Here is a 15050-nt window from a genome sequence, read left to right as displayed (position 1 = left end):
TGTAACATGCGACAGTGTGAGACGAAAACCTTGCAGGGTTTGCAATATTGCATGTGACTTATGAAGCCTTCCTCTCCTTTGCATCATACGAAAACGCGGCTTTTGTGCGGTGCAACTTTGACAGTAGGAAATCCTACTGTCAAAGCCATAATCTGCCTGAGCTGCGGGGAAAAAATACACAGCCTAGTTGTCTCCGGCGCGGGTCTTCCCAGAAGCTTCCCAACACTTGCTTGAAGTGTTCTGCCAGCCCTTCCTGCATTGGAGGATCAAGAGCCCCGCCTCCAGGAAGCGGTCTGACTGGCTGGTTCACAAGTGCCGTGGCTCAATCACAGCCAGCCCTTGCTGGAGGCACTGATTTTGATCCTCCAATCCAGGAAGGGCCGGCAGAAGACTGAAGACAAGTCCCGTAGCTGCAGAGGAGACCCGCGCCGGACCCCCCCCCCCCCCCCCCATTCCTCCCTGAAAATTCTCGCAGGTGGGGCTATGGAGTTGTGCGACTTTGTAGCGCCACAAAATTGCAGGGGTGCGAAGAGAACACCAATCCCCGCTGTCAACTCAGTTCCATGCCACAATCAATGTAAGTTATAGGCCAGCTGTCGGGCTCACTTGTAAGTTTATGTCCTGTGGCTTTAAGGGGTTAAAACAATTGATCATTTGATAACGCCCTGTCACCAGCAGCTTTAGAGCTTTCAGATGTAGAGAGAAGACATCCCAGAAGGCAATGAGGAATTATAATGCCTGCCCCCCCCTTAGGGTTAAGTCTATGCATCTGTTATAGGTATGTGGGGAATCCACACGGTTCAGTAACGTTTTATTAATGAGGAGGTCAGAAGACGGAGGTCACAACTAAAGTTAGAAATAAATATCTTCTACCTAAATAAATTAATGCCACACAACAAAGTGAATGTGAAATCAGATCCATGCGAATCCCCACAAGGCACTTGGTGAATACTGGTTGGGTATCGAGACATGGAGGACGCTGGAGCGCCATACAGAGCCAATGAAGTCCGGGCGTCAGTGATACTTCCTCAAGCGATCCAGCTCTGAAAGACAAAGATGAGTAACATCAAGATTAAGGGGGTGCATGGACCTCCCCCTACTGGCCAGAACAGAGAACAGCACTGAAGACCAAAGCATGAGGGAGATATGTGGTTTAAGGGCTTTGTCTAGGCCTGGTGGGCCGGCTCCACATGAGGTGCATTCGGTACTGCAGCCTATCCCCATCCAAGTGCATGTAGCTAACCTGGGATACCCAACCCAGCCCCGGGACAGACAGGGGGCTGTTTCTGGAAAGTCCTGCACAAACCCCTTTAATGTGGGGTAAATGACTGCCATATACCTCCAGTGATCCTGATAGAAAACAATGGGTTAATAATATAACCTTTCACCAGATGATGGCTATAAGGGGTGTAGTCACCACAGACAGGAGACTGATGGGGAGCCCGGGCAATGAGCGATCGATGGCGAGCGCTAGCCTGGAGCTAACTGACCGTATGTGTTAAAGCGACCCTTGGAGAAACAAATATGGCTGCAGCGCCTCTGTGACTACCTGCTGCACGCTGTGTATAGTATGTATGGTAGTCTAAGGCACTACATGTGGGTCTGACTGCTCAAGCAGGTGGAGTGCCTTAGACTGATGATGAGGACTACTAATACACGGTGGGCACCAGGTAGTCCGAGAAGCTTGTGCGGCCATCTTTGTTTCTCCAGACCGGATGATTCCCTACATATTCCTGCCTAATTTTTTTCTTTTTTTTAACACACGCGACCGAAAACTAGGTCTGAGGCTGTAATTCACACAGGCAAGACTCTTGCACAGTGCAAGACGCACAAACTCTCATGAATATGAACTTTATTCTTTTGAATGGATTTAGTCACATGAACGATGCAGCGATACCACGAGGACAAAAATCACAGCATGTTCTATCTTTTGGCGTTTTGTCGGTACACCTCGCCATTGTTTTCCATTGAGACCTTAAACATAGCATGGCGAGCACTTGCGATCCTCTGACACGGCTGCACAGAAGCAACGCAAGGCGTTTTTGAATGAAGGATGCATGTTGGCAAGGGCAATATTGGTCTGAGCGTCTCACCCCTGTATCTTTCTCGCCCGTGTGAATGTAGCCTAAAAGGGAACCTATGAGCCTCATAAACTGAGTTATGGTGCCCACAGGCCAGGTCCGGAGGATCTACCGTCTTCCCAACTAGTTCCGCCACTCTTAGATGATGACAGGTTCCCTTAAGGTTATACGGAGATTTCTTACTTATATGCTGGTAGTTCCATGAATAGCTGAGAATGCAGTAACCGGCGAGAAGCATGGTCAGCCCGCCAGCGCCACCCTTCTTCACATTGATGTACTTGTCGTAGTATCTGGCCCAGGCTGCAAAATGTGAGTCGGAAAGAGCAGGAAAGGGTTAAAAGGATATTGGTGTTTGAACAAGAAACCTGAAAGAAGGCTTCAGGGTTATTCTGCACGGAGCAGCGTGACATTCACTGATACACGTCTAACTCCTCGGAGAGGGCGAGCAGCAGCGCAAAACCACATGACGCCAGAGTCAGTAAAAAAGCAGATTTATCAATCCAATGTATATCTCTAGTTTCCTTCCCATCTGCGATGTTTTCACTAAAGCGATGTTGAGAGAAAAAAAAAAATCGTGCCATACTCCATCTTTCTGCGATGCGCCATTTTTTTTCTATCTCCCATATTACCCTATGGAGCCTGCTTTTTATCGTATTGCAACGCAACAAACATACGTTGCGATTTTAACATTAGAAAGTCCCATTGACTTCCGCGGGCGGCAGCGATGCGAGATGATTCTTAAAAAAAAAAAAAAGCATCGCTGCCGCACAAAAGTTTCAGCAACAAAGACACAATTTTGTCGCGATCTTCTCTCGGCAAAATTGCGATCGCCCACATGAAGCTAGCCTTACCCTATATGCTCCTCCAACTGCTGCTTCACGGGCCGGAGGACTCGTGCCGCACATTCTAGTGTCAGCATGGAGGCCACAGCCTACAGTGGTCCGCAGAATGACATAATGACTGCAGGACCAGTGAAGACCACTAGAGTGCGAGCCTCCAGGCCCGGACAGAGATGGCCACACTACTCCTCCGACCACCTGATGCACTAGTAGACGATACTATTGGGCAGTATTGGTCATGTGAGCAGCAGTGGACAGTCCTACTAATACACCGTGTGCTTCGGGTAGCCAGAGAAGCGCTGCGGCCATCTTTGTCCAAAAAAAATAAAGAAACCTATATAAATTTGGTATTGTAGTAATCGTACCGACCCGTAAAATAAAGGTATTGTGTCATATTTGCTGCAGTCTGTACACCCTAGAAACCCCACCCTCCAAAGATGGCGGATTTGCGTTTTTGTTCCATTCCTCTACTCTTAGAATTTTTTTTCGCTTTTCAGTAAAATCGTCTTGCAAAAAACAAGCCCTCAGACAGCCAAGTCGATGGAGAATAAAAGAGTTAGGATTTTTTTAAGTCGGGAGGAAAAACTGAAAAAAAAAAAAAGGCTGCGTCCTTGAGGGGTTAATACTGGGACTCTCATCAGAAATACGGTTAAATTCCTTTAAAAAGGCACTGAAGGCGTTTTCCCACTATAGTAAGTGATGGCCTATTGCTGGGATATGGAGGGTCTATCAGAACCCCTAATAATCCGCAGAATGCACTAAAAGGTTGTATAGGATTCCAATTCCAAATAAGGGAGATGGAACAATACCTCTGCAGCGCCACCTAGTGGATGGCAGCATTCCTTCAAATCAATGTCCGACCCTTTAGGCTGCCTGTCCACAGGCGTTGTGGGGTCTCGCGGCGGAAATCCGCTGCCCGGTAGCAGGAGCCGGCAGACAGATCTCCGCAGTCAGCCTATCTGACAGATAGGCTGACCGCGGAGAATCACGGCAATTCGCAGCATGCTGCAAAATGCCACCCGCGAGCGGGGAAATCCAATGATTCTCCACTCGTGGGCAGGGGGTAAGCGCTCTCTCTAGCAATGCTATGGAAAGCGTGCATTGCGGTCCCCGTGGCCAGATTATTGCCGCGGGGAACGCAATTCAAAAACGCCCGTGGACAGGCAGCTTTATGCAAGTATTTCTAACAAGGATTGGGTTTTCATTTCCCAATCGTTGTTACCCCGAAAAAAAAAAAACTGTATTTTTGCCTTAAAGGAGACAGTGTCTTAAACTTACTTAGCAGCTGGCATCTGTGTCCCTTGCACTGGTCTCCGGCGCTGCTGCAGGCTTTCGTGTCCTCCTGCACGCCAACAGAGCAGTTCTTCCTGGAAGTGGGGCTTGAATACCCCGCCTCCAGCAAGCTAATGCTCTGATTGGTTAATCAGGTGCCACAGCAGCCAATGAGAGCCGGCGCTTGATTAACCAATCACAGCCATTCATGAATGACCTACACTACCAGGAAGAACTGCTCTGTTGGCGCGCAGGACGATGCAAAAGCCTGCAGCAGCGCTGCAGCCCACTACAAGGGACCTGAATGCCGGCTGCTAGGTGAGTATTGCTTTTTTTGGAGATGTAGTGTATCTAGGGCTTATATTTCAAGCCCCCCTAAAATCAGGGAAAGGCTTATTATCGGGGAAACACTGTAGAAAAACTTTTATAAAGGGTTGGATATTGATTTGAAGGAATGCCGTCATCCAATAGGTGGCGCTGCGGAGGTATTGTTCCATCTTCCTTATTTGGAGGAGCATGGATGGCCTTAAAAGTCTCCTCACTCACCCAAGTGCTCTCCTTTAGGAGTGATGATACCTCTCTGGATCCAATTCCAAAAACAGCACCACACCCATCCATCAGATGAGTCCCACCTATCCATTCAGAAGTAGGATCTTATAGGACAGTGTTCCCCAACCCCAGTCCTCAGGGACCACCAACAGGTCATGTTTTCAGGATGTCCTCAGTGTTGCACAGGTGATGTAATTATCGTCAGTGCCTCAGACATTACTACAGGTGTTCTTACCATAGGATATCCTGAAAACATGACCTGTTGGTGGTCCCTGAGGACTGGAGTTGGGGACCCCTGTTATAGGAGAACCCAAAATGCCTATCCAGCTTGTGGAGAAACCAATCTAGTGTTAAAATGTGAACCTGTAACAAACATGGCACCAAGATGCCCAAGAAGGCTGGTGCCACCGCTGTCTTAAAGGGCATAGAAACCTTTGCGGCTATTTTTTTGCTATCAAAATTTTGCACTGTTTAGCTTCTGCAGCTTCTACATATCGTTGTATATAGCAAGCTGCAGAAAGCCCCTCCCTTCAGAGACATCATCTCTACTCTCCTGAATGTTTGTATCAGCTGAACTATGACCGCAACAAAACAAACTTGGTTGTGATCATAAAGTAGCTGATAATGTTTAGAAGAGAAAGAGCAGAAGGAAACCAGGCAGTCAGTCCAGGCACAAGAAATGATCTGAGGCCAGATGCTTTCTGCAGTTTGCCATATACAGCGATATGCAGAAGCTGCAGAAGCCAAAAGTTGTAAAAATGTAAAATGAAACCCCAATGGAAAAGATTATTTTCAGTCCAACATACGTTCATTCAATTAAACAAAAAACATTCCCTTAAAAGGTGTCCACAGCATTTAAAGGGGTTGTTAAAAGGTAGCACAACAATAAGCAGATGAACACGTTCCATTCTCCCATAGTGTCTCCACAGGTAAAACGAGGTCATTCGCTCTCTCACCATTTGCCATAAACTCTGGAAATTTCTTTGGTGAAAAACTACGTTTGGCCAACCATGCAGGGAGCTCCCCGAGCCGAACGTCCATCAAGCGCTTGGATGTAGGCGGTTTTTCTACAATGGACTCTTTAAAACCAGCCTTGCAAAGTTCTAGAGAAAGAAAGAAGGAAATTACTGAAAGAGGTTTGATAAAGCAGAATGAGTTTTGAGAGGAAGAGTGGACAGAATGAGGGATCCGGGTGTAAATCTGAACAACCCAACCATGGATGGACCCTACCAGGTAGGCTTCCGATTGGCTCTAAAGTCTTAGTTCCTCTTCCTTCTAGATCCCATTGATCTTGCCTTCCGGGAACCACTTGCAGTTGGACATAACTGGAATACAACTGAGGAGTCCACTGCAACCCTAAGGGCCCATCTATCTGCACAGCCTTGGGTGGGGACAACATGTCCATCTTGATTCCCACAGACTTCTCAATAGTCCTCAATGCTTTAATGTTACACATTTCAGCTTCCATATTGCACACAGTGGGGGAGATGCCAGGTACTTGTATTTTAGCCCCTTCCTGAGAGAAGCTGGTAGGCCTACCGAAGACCATGGAAGCCTTGTTAGATCCAGAAAGAGACCTTGGTTCAGAGTTCTGGTTGACCTCCACCTGTACATTGAACCGTCCTTGAGGGTCATCCCCTACCCCAATGTATTTAACGGAGCTCTCTACGGTATCTTGTTCTGAGGACAATCTGGCCTGATGCCCTTCTAAATTCTCTTCGACTTTCGCAGTCTGGCAATTGTTACCTACTCTTGGACTATCCACATTAGTTGGTACCATCCTCTCAAGATTGGGAGCTACTAGAAGAGCTTGTCGGATAGGCGCATTGGATTCGGTCAATGTCACCTGGTCTTCACACTGTTTTTCTGTTAATGTCACCACCCGACTGGTCCTTCTGGTTGTCGGAGGAGCTTTTTTGGAAAGTCCAGTGGCCCCTCCAGCCTTCTTCTGGGTCAGTGTGTTCTCTGATACAACCTTCCCCACCTTGAGTTGTGTTGTCTGGGATAAGGTTATTTTCTTGTCTTGCCAAATGTGACTTTTAGGTCCTTCAATCTTACTTTTGCCTTTTGCTTTCAGGTTCTGTTTTTCCACAACTGGTAACGTTGTGTCTGTTTCTTGCATGGGCACCGGGTTGGCAGTCATACTTTTGTCTCTACAGTCTTTTTCAGGTGTCGTAGTCTTGGTGTCAGCCATCTTGCAGTGTGGTAAATGGGATTTCAGCCGCTTAAAAGCCTTCCCACAAAACGGGCAAACCTCCATTGGAGAGGATGGATCTTTTATCACTAAAAGGAAGAGAAATACATGTCTCATCATTTATAGCCGCACTGCGGAAAGGGTCGGTGGGGTTAGTATGGCTTCAGGGTCCTCCACCTGTCATGAGGGCCTACCGAACCTCTTCTATGTTGTGGCCAGATGGAGATGTGACTGCTCCTGTCCAAGGGTCTCGCTGTTCAGGTCTACAAGCGAGGTCTGTCTCTGTAACTCCTGTAGACTCGAATGAAGAGCCGTAGAGGCGCTGCCACATCTCCATCGGTCAGCACCCAAATGTGATGGGTCAGAGGATGCTGGCCCTCATGAGAGGCTGGAGGACAATCCACCTAAAAAAGGGATTTGAAAACTTTTTAACGGTCTGTGATGAAGAGAGACCCTTTAATTATTGTATTATTGAAAATTCTGCTATTTTCTAATATATTGTACTTTGTATTTCAATTCATCGCTAGATTTAGGCCTAATTCCCACGGGCGGATTTCCGCTGCGTATTATGCGGCGTAAATCCACGACGTTGCCCGCAGCTATTAGGTTCTATTAAACCTAATAGCACAATGCTCGCGGTGCGGAATTCCACCGCAGACTTCCGCACCGTGAAATCATCCATCCCATGCTCTATTTGTCGCGGGTGTCCGCGCGGACGGCTTCCATTGCAGTCAATGGAAGCCGTCTGTCACGCTATCTTCCGCTGTAGCATAGCGAAAGATAGCGTGAAAACGCTTCCCCCGCCTACAGCGTTATGTCGGGCGGCGGATCCGGAGGTAAGTATGGGGTCTCTGAGGGGGGGGGCGCTGTGACTGGCCTTAAGATCGCCGATTGACATCCGCTACGAGCGAAACACAACAGCAGAACCGAGGTCTGCGCCCAAGAAGGGAGAGGATTGCAGGAACAGGAAAAGTGGGCAGCGCCGGCGGCAAAACAGCGAAAGTCTGCGGATTTTGAAGCTGCGCTCAGGCGTGCGCAAATACACATCCACTCGTGTGAATCCAGCCTCAGACTGTCAGACATAAAGGGGCTCTGCTGGAAGACCCGGCCGCTCCACTGTCCGCCACACTAGTCATCTCACCCATATACAGCCGCTCTACTCATCCGCATGCGGCTCTGGCCATGCCGGGTGACATCACGCAACACGTGACGATCACATGACCACGCATTCCCCATTCTGATTGGCTGCGTGGACTACTTGACTCCGGAACGTCGCCATATTGGTAGCTGGAAAAGTATTTCTTAGTACTTCATGTATAGAGACTGAGCAGAACCCTGTAAGTATTCATATCCTATAGTGGCATGAAGGCTAGCAGAACAGCACGCTAAGCCTTCTTAGTAAAGAGTGGGGTGGAAGGAAACGGAAATGGACATCCAAAAGGTCACACTGCAACAAGAACTACATATCCGGGGGCCAAAAAAAATACATCGCACGGTATATGCGCACGGTATTACAAAACCTACCAACAAAATGGACGCCCGCTGGCGACATATATTTATGCAACGTCGTCAGACGTGCAAGGTCACGTGGACAAATCTCTCCAAGGGATTGGCTGGATTGTCCTGGATGGGTAACTGCGACATATGGCCATGTTGGTAGAGGCAAAATAAAGGTGTTTTTTTAGTGTTCTGATGCTGACATGGTCGTCATTGTCTACCGGTCTTTATTTCATTTTCAAACTTCGTCGAAAAATGAGAGTTGTACTCTGAGTGGTGGTTAGGATGGGAGCTCTAACCCGCCTGTACTGGTGTATAGGCATTCGGCCCTGTCTATCCACACACCGGTATGTCACACCGGTGAAAACAAGTTTAGTGTAAGATAGGTCTTTTTTTTCCAACCAAGAAAATGGCGTCTCCCTCTCTGGCGTCATTTCTCAAGTCGTTTTGTTATTGGCCTATTCTTGGAAGGTTGGCTGTGGGCTGCGGTGACGTCACAAGGCCTGTATCCGGCCGCAGCTTCGGGTTGGAGCATGGAACCCGGCGGGGTGTGAGAGCCTCAGCAGCGGACGAGGAGTTATGAGCAGAACGGGGAGGAGCCGGGGCAACAGCCTCGGGGAGACTCAGCCTAGGAGAGGCCGGAGGTGAGAACGGCAGGGCGGACGGGGCTGCCTTCATGCAGCAGCTGGTGGAGCACTACAAGTCGCAGGACGCCAGTGAGGAGGGGCATGTGGGGGTATAAAGGGCTTGTGTCATGTAAGGGGGAATAATCTAGAATAGCGGGATCTGTAGGCCCATAAATAGTGATTGCCCCCCTGGCATCAGAGCGGCACACACCACCCCCTGCACGGAGCTACTTCTTGCAGTTGTCAGCCTGCCGTCACACCGGCAGATTTTTTTGCGCATGCGATCTGTGGAGACGAACTTACGGATATTAACGGCTTCGCTCTCCGCATCGCGTGAACGCATTTCAGTCGCACAAAAGAACCACCGCACACCTTATTTTATCTGTGTATTTGCGTTGCAAAGGTCCCATATAAGTCAGTAGGAGACGTGCGGCGGAGCGTGGCGCCATTCCTACGGACAAAAGCGCACCTGGGCCTCGTTAAGACTAATTAGCCATTTCAGTCTTTGTTTGCTGCGCGCAAATGAATGTGTCCTGTGGGCGCAAAAAGGGCTGTAAAATATGCCGATGCGGGCAAAACGGTTAATTCTGCAAAAATGCTTCACTTGTGCGAATAGGCGTCCGCCCCTGTGTCTATTCACTGAGGGCAAGCGGTGGTGGTAACACCAGGAGCAGCGGAGACGGAATATTTGGACGGGCGCACGCCGCGGTTCATCGTATCCAGGGGCAGCCTGGCAGAAGCGCCGGCGCTCATCGCTAAGAGCCCTTTTACACGGGACGACTTGTTGGGCGCAGATGCCCAACCGTAATCCTTCCTGGCCTGCAACAATTACCGCCTGTGAATGGTGGCAGAGCGCCAGCGATCGTGCCACCCTTGTCCATTGCCAGTTAGCAGGCTCTCATCCACAGGTGATGCTGCCTGTGAAGAGTGGCAGAGCGCCAGGGATCGTGCCACCCGCCTCCATTCCCAGTAAGCAGGCGCTCGTCCAGAAGTGACACCGCCTGTGAATGGTGGCGCAGCCTCAGAGATCGTGCTACCCTCCTCCATTCCCAGTAAGCAGGCGCTAGTACGTAAGTTATACCACCTGTGAATGGGTGGCGCAGCGCTGGGGATCGTGCCACCCACCTCCATTCACAGTAAGTGGTACCGCCTGTGAATGGTGGCAGAGCGCTGGGTATTGTGCCACCTGCTGCCTCCATTTCCAGTAAGCAGGCGCTCGTCCAGAGGTGATACCGCCTGTGTATGTTGGCGCAGTGCCGGGGATAGTGCCACCCGCCATTCACATTAAGCAGGCGCTCGTCCACAAGTGATACCGCCTGTGTATGTTGGCGCAGTGCCGGGGATAGTGCCACCCGCCATTCACATTAAGCAGGCGCTCGTCCACAAGTGATACCGCCTGTGTATGTTGGCGCAGTGCCGGGGATAGTGCCACCCGCCATTCACATTAAGCAGGCGCTCGTCCACAAGTGATACCGCCTGTGAATGGTGGTGGAGCTCCAGGATCATCCCACCCGCTGCCTCCATTTCCAGTAAGCAGGCGCTTGTCTACAGGTGATACCACCTGTGAATAGTGGCAGAGCGTCAGGGATTGCGCCACCCCCGTCCATTCCCAGTAAGCAGGCGGTCATCCAGAGGTGATACCGCCTGTGAATGGTGGCGCAGCTTCGGGGATCGTGCCACCTGCCTTTATTTCCAGTAAGCAGGCGCTCGTCTAGAAGTGATACGGCCTGTGAATGGTGGCGCAGTGCTGGGGATTGTGCCACCCGCCTCCATTCCCAGTAAGCAGGCGCTCGTCTAGAAGTGATATGGCGTGTGAATGGTGGCGCAGTGCTGGGGATTGTGCCACCCGCCTCCATTCCCAGTAAGCAGGTGGTTGTACATAAGTGATACAACTGTAAATGGTGGTGGAGCGCTGGAGATCCCCAGTAAGCATCCAGAGGTGGTACCGCTTGAGTGCTCTTCAGTGGAAACGCATGTAGAAACTGACCAACAAACAGTAAGCAGGCAAAGTCTCGGTTAGTCGGGGCGTGCCTTTACACTGTATGATCATTTGGATTCATGCTGGACGCGGGGGTCCGAACGATTGATCATACGTGTAAAAGGACTCTTATAGGGAATTGGTCTTCATCTTTTAAAAGCCCCCTCTGATGGCAGCATAAGGTGGAGCCTGTCACACGGATTACACTGATGTGTCTGCTGTGTGGATCTGTGCAGGAGTTTGGCAGAAACTTCCATTTTTATCAGATGTAGCACCCATCTATGGGACTACAGGAAGTAGTCCTTAATATTCATAAGTTACAGCTAGCCTTGTCTAACCTACCCCTGGCTGCTGGCTGCCTATTACTGAGCGGAGACCGAGAGAGACGCCAATCATAGAATGGTAGAGTGGTAAGGGACCTCCAGGGTCATCGGGTCCAACCCCCTGCTCAGTGCAGGATCACTAAATCATACCAGACAGATGTCTGTCCAGCCTTTGTTTGAACACTTCCAATGAAGGAGAACTCCCCACCTCCTGTGGTAACCTGTTCCACTCATTGATCATCCTCACTGTCTACTGTCTAATGTCTAATCTGCATCTCCTCCCTTTCAGTTTCATCCCATTGCTTCTAGTCTTTCCTTGTACAGATGAGAATAGGGCTGCTCCCTCTGCACTGTTACAGCCCTTCAGATATTTGTAGACCGCTATTAAGTCTCCTCTCAGCCTTCTCTTCCGCAAGCTAAACATTCCCAGATCCTTTAACCGTTCCTCATAGGGCATGATTTGCAGACCGCTCACCATCTTGGTAACTCTTCTCTGAACTTGCTCCCGTTTCTCTTTTTTTTTTTTTTTTAACCCTTTGCAATCCAAATTTGGATTCAGGGTTCGCTAGGGGCTTTCTCTTTCTGCCATTATACAATGGCGCCATCTGCTGGCTAGAGCCAGTACTACAGTATGTGACATGCCGGAGAGGCCCCTAACAACACAGCTGCCAGTAATAGACGGTAAGAATACCCTGCCGGACGTCTTACGACATCAGAGCTGTACAGAATTCAATCAGAATGTTGGAAGACGTCAGACAGTGGATTGAAAAGGGGTTAAAGTGCGGTGCCCAGAAGTGGACACAGTATTCCAAATGAGGTCTGACTAAGGAAGAGTAGAGGGGATAGTTACCTCACGTGATCTAGACTCTATGCTTCTCTTAATACATCCCAGAATTGTGTTTGCCTTTTTGGCTGCTGCATCACATTGTTGACTCATGTTCAGTCTATGATCTATTAGTAAAGTCAAGATATACTATATCCACCACATTTCCTTGATCAACCCAGTCAGTGATTCTGTCATAGATGGAAATTACACTTGTCTGGCATGACTTGTTTGTTACAAACCCATGCTGGCTCTGGTTATTTACTCCGTTTTTATCCAAGTACTTGTATACATGCTGTTTAATAATTTGTTCAAAGATCTTTCCCGGTATAGAAGTCAGGCTCACAGGCCTGTAGTTTCCTGCATTCACCTTCTTCCCTTTTGCCCTTTTCCAATCTTCTGAAACGTCTCCTGTTCTCCATGAATTTTCAAAGATTATAGCAAGTGGTTCAGCAATTACCTCTGCTGCTTCCTTCAGTATCCTAGGATGTAATTCATCTGGACCTTGAGACTTGAATTCAATTATGTTAGTTAAGTGTTCCCTCACCATCTCTCTGCTTATAGATAGCCTGCAGTCTTTTATTCCCCCAATAGCACAGGGAAGATCAGTTGATGTAACATCTACTTTCTGAGAGAAAACAGATACAAAATAGGAATCAATGGGTGGAGCTAGCTTGCAGCTCATGAATATTGAGTACTTCCTGTAGCCTTCTCACTGAAAGGAAAATGCTCATATTTATTTATTTATTTTTCTAAAACTTCACAATCCTAATGTTCCCACAACTAAAACAGCTTTCCAGTTTTTATTTTTTTTAAATTTAGGTTAATCCTTACTGACACTGAAGGGTATCCATGGCAGCGTGATAGCAGTAGATTCTGACCGCAGATCACCCTTCTCTTACACCTTGGTTGAATACAGAGTTCTCGCCCCGACAAGGGTGCCCCGTGCAGGAACCTCTCCCTGTCAGACGCCCTATTGTGTCCTAATATTGGCTTTATCTAAGCAGTTTATTGTAATATCAATGGATAACTATCTATCCGACTGCCATACTATTACCATTACACCCCCGCCCCCAATCAGTGTGCCCACTGAAGAGGCATTCACTCCATCAGAGACCATGTATAGATCACCAATATGGATGTACAGCGGGTGGACAAAAATATGGAAACTCCCTAAGAAATGTATGGGATTTTTACCATAAGCACTTTTTGACCCCTGCTTGGCTGAGAGCTTTCCTGCCAAATTTGTGTTTACCTCATCTCTTGCCCTGCTCGGGGTGGTAACAGCAGCTGAGTGTCTCACACCCCCATCCATATTACCATATTACCTCCACTTACATTACATGGAATTATAAATCATAATTTAATACATGTTGAGACCAACTTTAAGGTGTGCATATATAATAATAGTTATTCCTTCTAACCCCATATAACTGCCAAGTCATAAATCCCGTGGGCTTTGATAAAGATAGATAAACTGGAGCGAGCCCACCGCCTGTTCATAGATCCTATATACCCAAACCCAGGTATAGGTGAGTCCTCCCGACTCAGGGGATTGTGTAGAAGTAGTCCGGCAGGTGAACCCTGGTATTTCAGGTACCCCCATCAGAGCTCGGGCATGAGCCGCACGGATTGAAGAGGGTATTCATGCTTCTCAGTAATCGTCAGAAGTTAATCCAAAGTATCTGTAGAAAACCTTCTCACGTCTTAGTTGTTGCAGGTGGATACTGATATCTCAGGTGTGCTGTAAGACCTCCGCTAGGATAGCGCCTGCAGGGGCTACAACAATCCTCCGAAGGCCCAACGCACACGGGCGGATTTGCATTGGGGAATCCAGAGCAGGCGTCCGCCTCCGGGTTCCGCAGCAAATACCGCCCATAACATGCAATGGAAAAAACACTATTTTCCTGCACGAGCGGAAATCCATTGCGATTTCCGCTCACAGAGGAAGAATCACAGCGTGCTCTTTTTCTGTGTGGATTCCACACGATCGGCTTCCATTGAAGTAAATTTGCGGCCGGTCCGCAATGACGCAGGAAAATCTGCACTGTGCATGTCTGACGGCGAGCCGTGCGGACCACCCGCAGGACAGCAGAAGAAAAGAAAACGTGGGTACGCACGGACGCCGCTGCCAGGGCCGGATTCCAAATGCAGGGTAGGTGTAGAAGCACCTGCAGACTATTCCTCAGCCTCTTTGCCTGTTAAACCTGTAGGAAGGACTATCCACAGAGAGCCCCCCCTATACATATTTGATTAAAGGACCAAACCCTTTTTAGGGGTGTTACTCATGTTTTACCGCCCTATGTGTTTTTTTTCTTCAGCTACCACAATTATCTTTGCTGTATTTTTTTTCCTGTGACATATGGGGCTATTTTCTTTTCTAACCCCCCCCCCCCCCCTTTTTCTTTTTTGTTAGCACTCATTAAGTGCGATGTAGCCTGTAAAGAAGTAGTGGTAAAAACGGCTTCTCCCTTCTCCAGGTCCTCGGCTGCTACCAACAGCCAAGGATCCGGCCTACTCCTACTAGATTGCAAGAACTTTAATCCCGCGCCATATTTTTACTATCTGCCAGGATTAAAGCCCAGGACCAAGTGCTGTAAATTTACTGTGCTTGGTCCTTAACCCTTTCCAATCCACTGTCTGACGTCTTCCAACATTCTGATTGAAGGCTGTACAGCTCCGATGTCAGAAGACGTCCTGCAGGGTATTCTTACTGTATATTACTGGCCGCTCTGTTGTCGGGGGCCTCTCCAACATGTCACATACCGCAGTACTGGCTCTAGCCAGCAGATGGCACCATTGTATGATGGCAGAAAGAGAAACCCCCCCCCCCCCCCCCATAGGAAACCCTGAATCTAAAATTGGATT

General features: G+C 48.7%; 2 protein-coding genes across 4 annotated transcripts in view; one reads left to right on the top strand and one right to left on the bottom strand.

Moving 5' to 3' along the window:
* Positions 1-760: 760 nt before the first annotated feature.
* MTNAP1 (mitochondrial nucleoid associated protein 1) lies at positions 761-8130 on the bottom strand. Of its 3 annotated transcripts, XM_066587748.1 has the most exons (5): positions 8077-8130; positions 5972-7024; positions 5698-5844; positions 2265-2381; positions 761-1043 (listed from the first exon to the last, which is right to left on the bottom strand). In XM_066587748.1, the coding sequence occupies exons 1-5, from the start codon at positions 8078-8080 to the stop codon at positions 1015-1017; spliced, it is 1350 nt and encodes a 449-aa protein (XP_066443845.1). In that variant the 5' UTR covers positions 8081-8130; the 3' UTR covers positions 761-1014. The 3 variants fall into 3 exon arrangements, with proteins under 3 accessions (XP_066443845.1, XP_066443843.1, XP_066443846.1); XM_066587746.1 differs by having other exon boundaries at positions 761-2381; XM_066587749.1 differs by lacking the exon at positions 2265-2381.
* Positions 8131-8206: 76 nt separating this feature from the next.
* Positions 8207-15050, top strand: part of VCF1 (VCP nuclear cofactor family member 1) — a 22434-nt gene continuing 15590 nt past the window's right edge. Inside the window, exon 1 of the mRNA XM_066587750.1 lies at positions 8207-8272. The gene's annotated coding sequence lies outside the window, so the exon portion shown is untranslated. The remainder of the gene's footprint in view (positions 8273-15050) is intronic.

Source organism: Eleutherodactylus coqui, chromosome 13, assembly GCF_035609145.1.
Source record: "Eleutherodactylus coqui strain aEleCoq1 chromosome 13, aEleCoq1.hap1, whole genome shotgun sequence".
In the NCBI taxonomy this organism is placed as follows: domain Eukaryota; kingdom Metazoa; phylum Chordata; class Amphibia; order Anura; family Eleutherodactylidae; genus Eleutherodactylus; species Eleutherodactylus coqui.
Note: the sequence above shows the minus strand (reverse complement) of the source record. Positions and strands in the feature narration are given on the sequence as shown.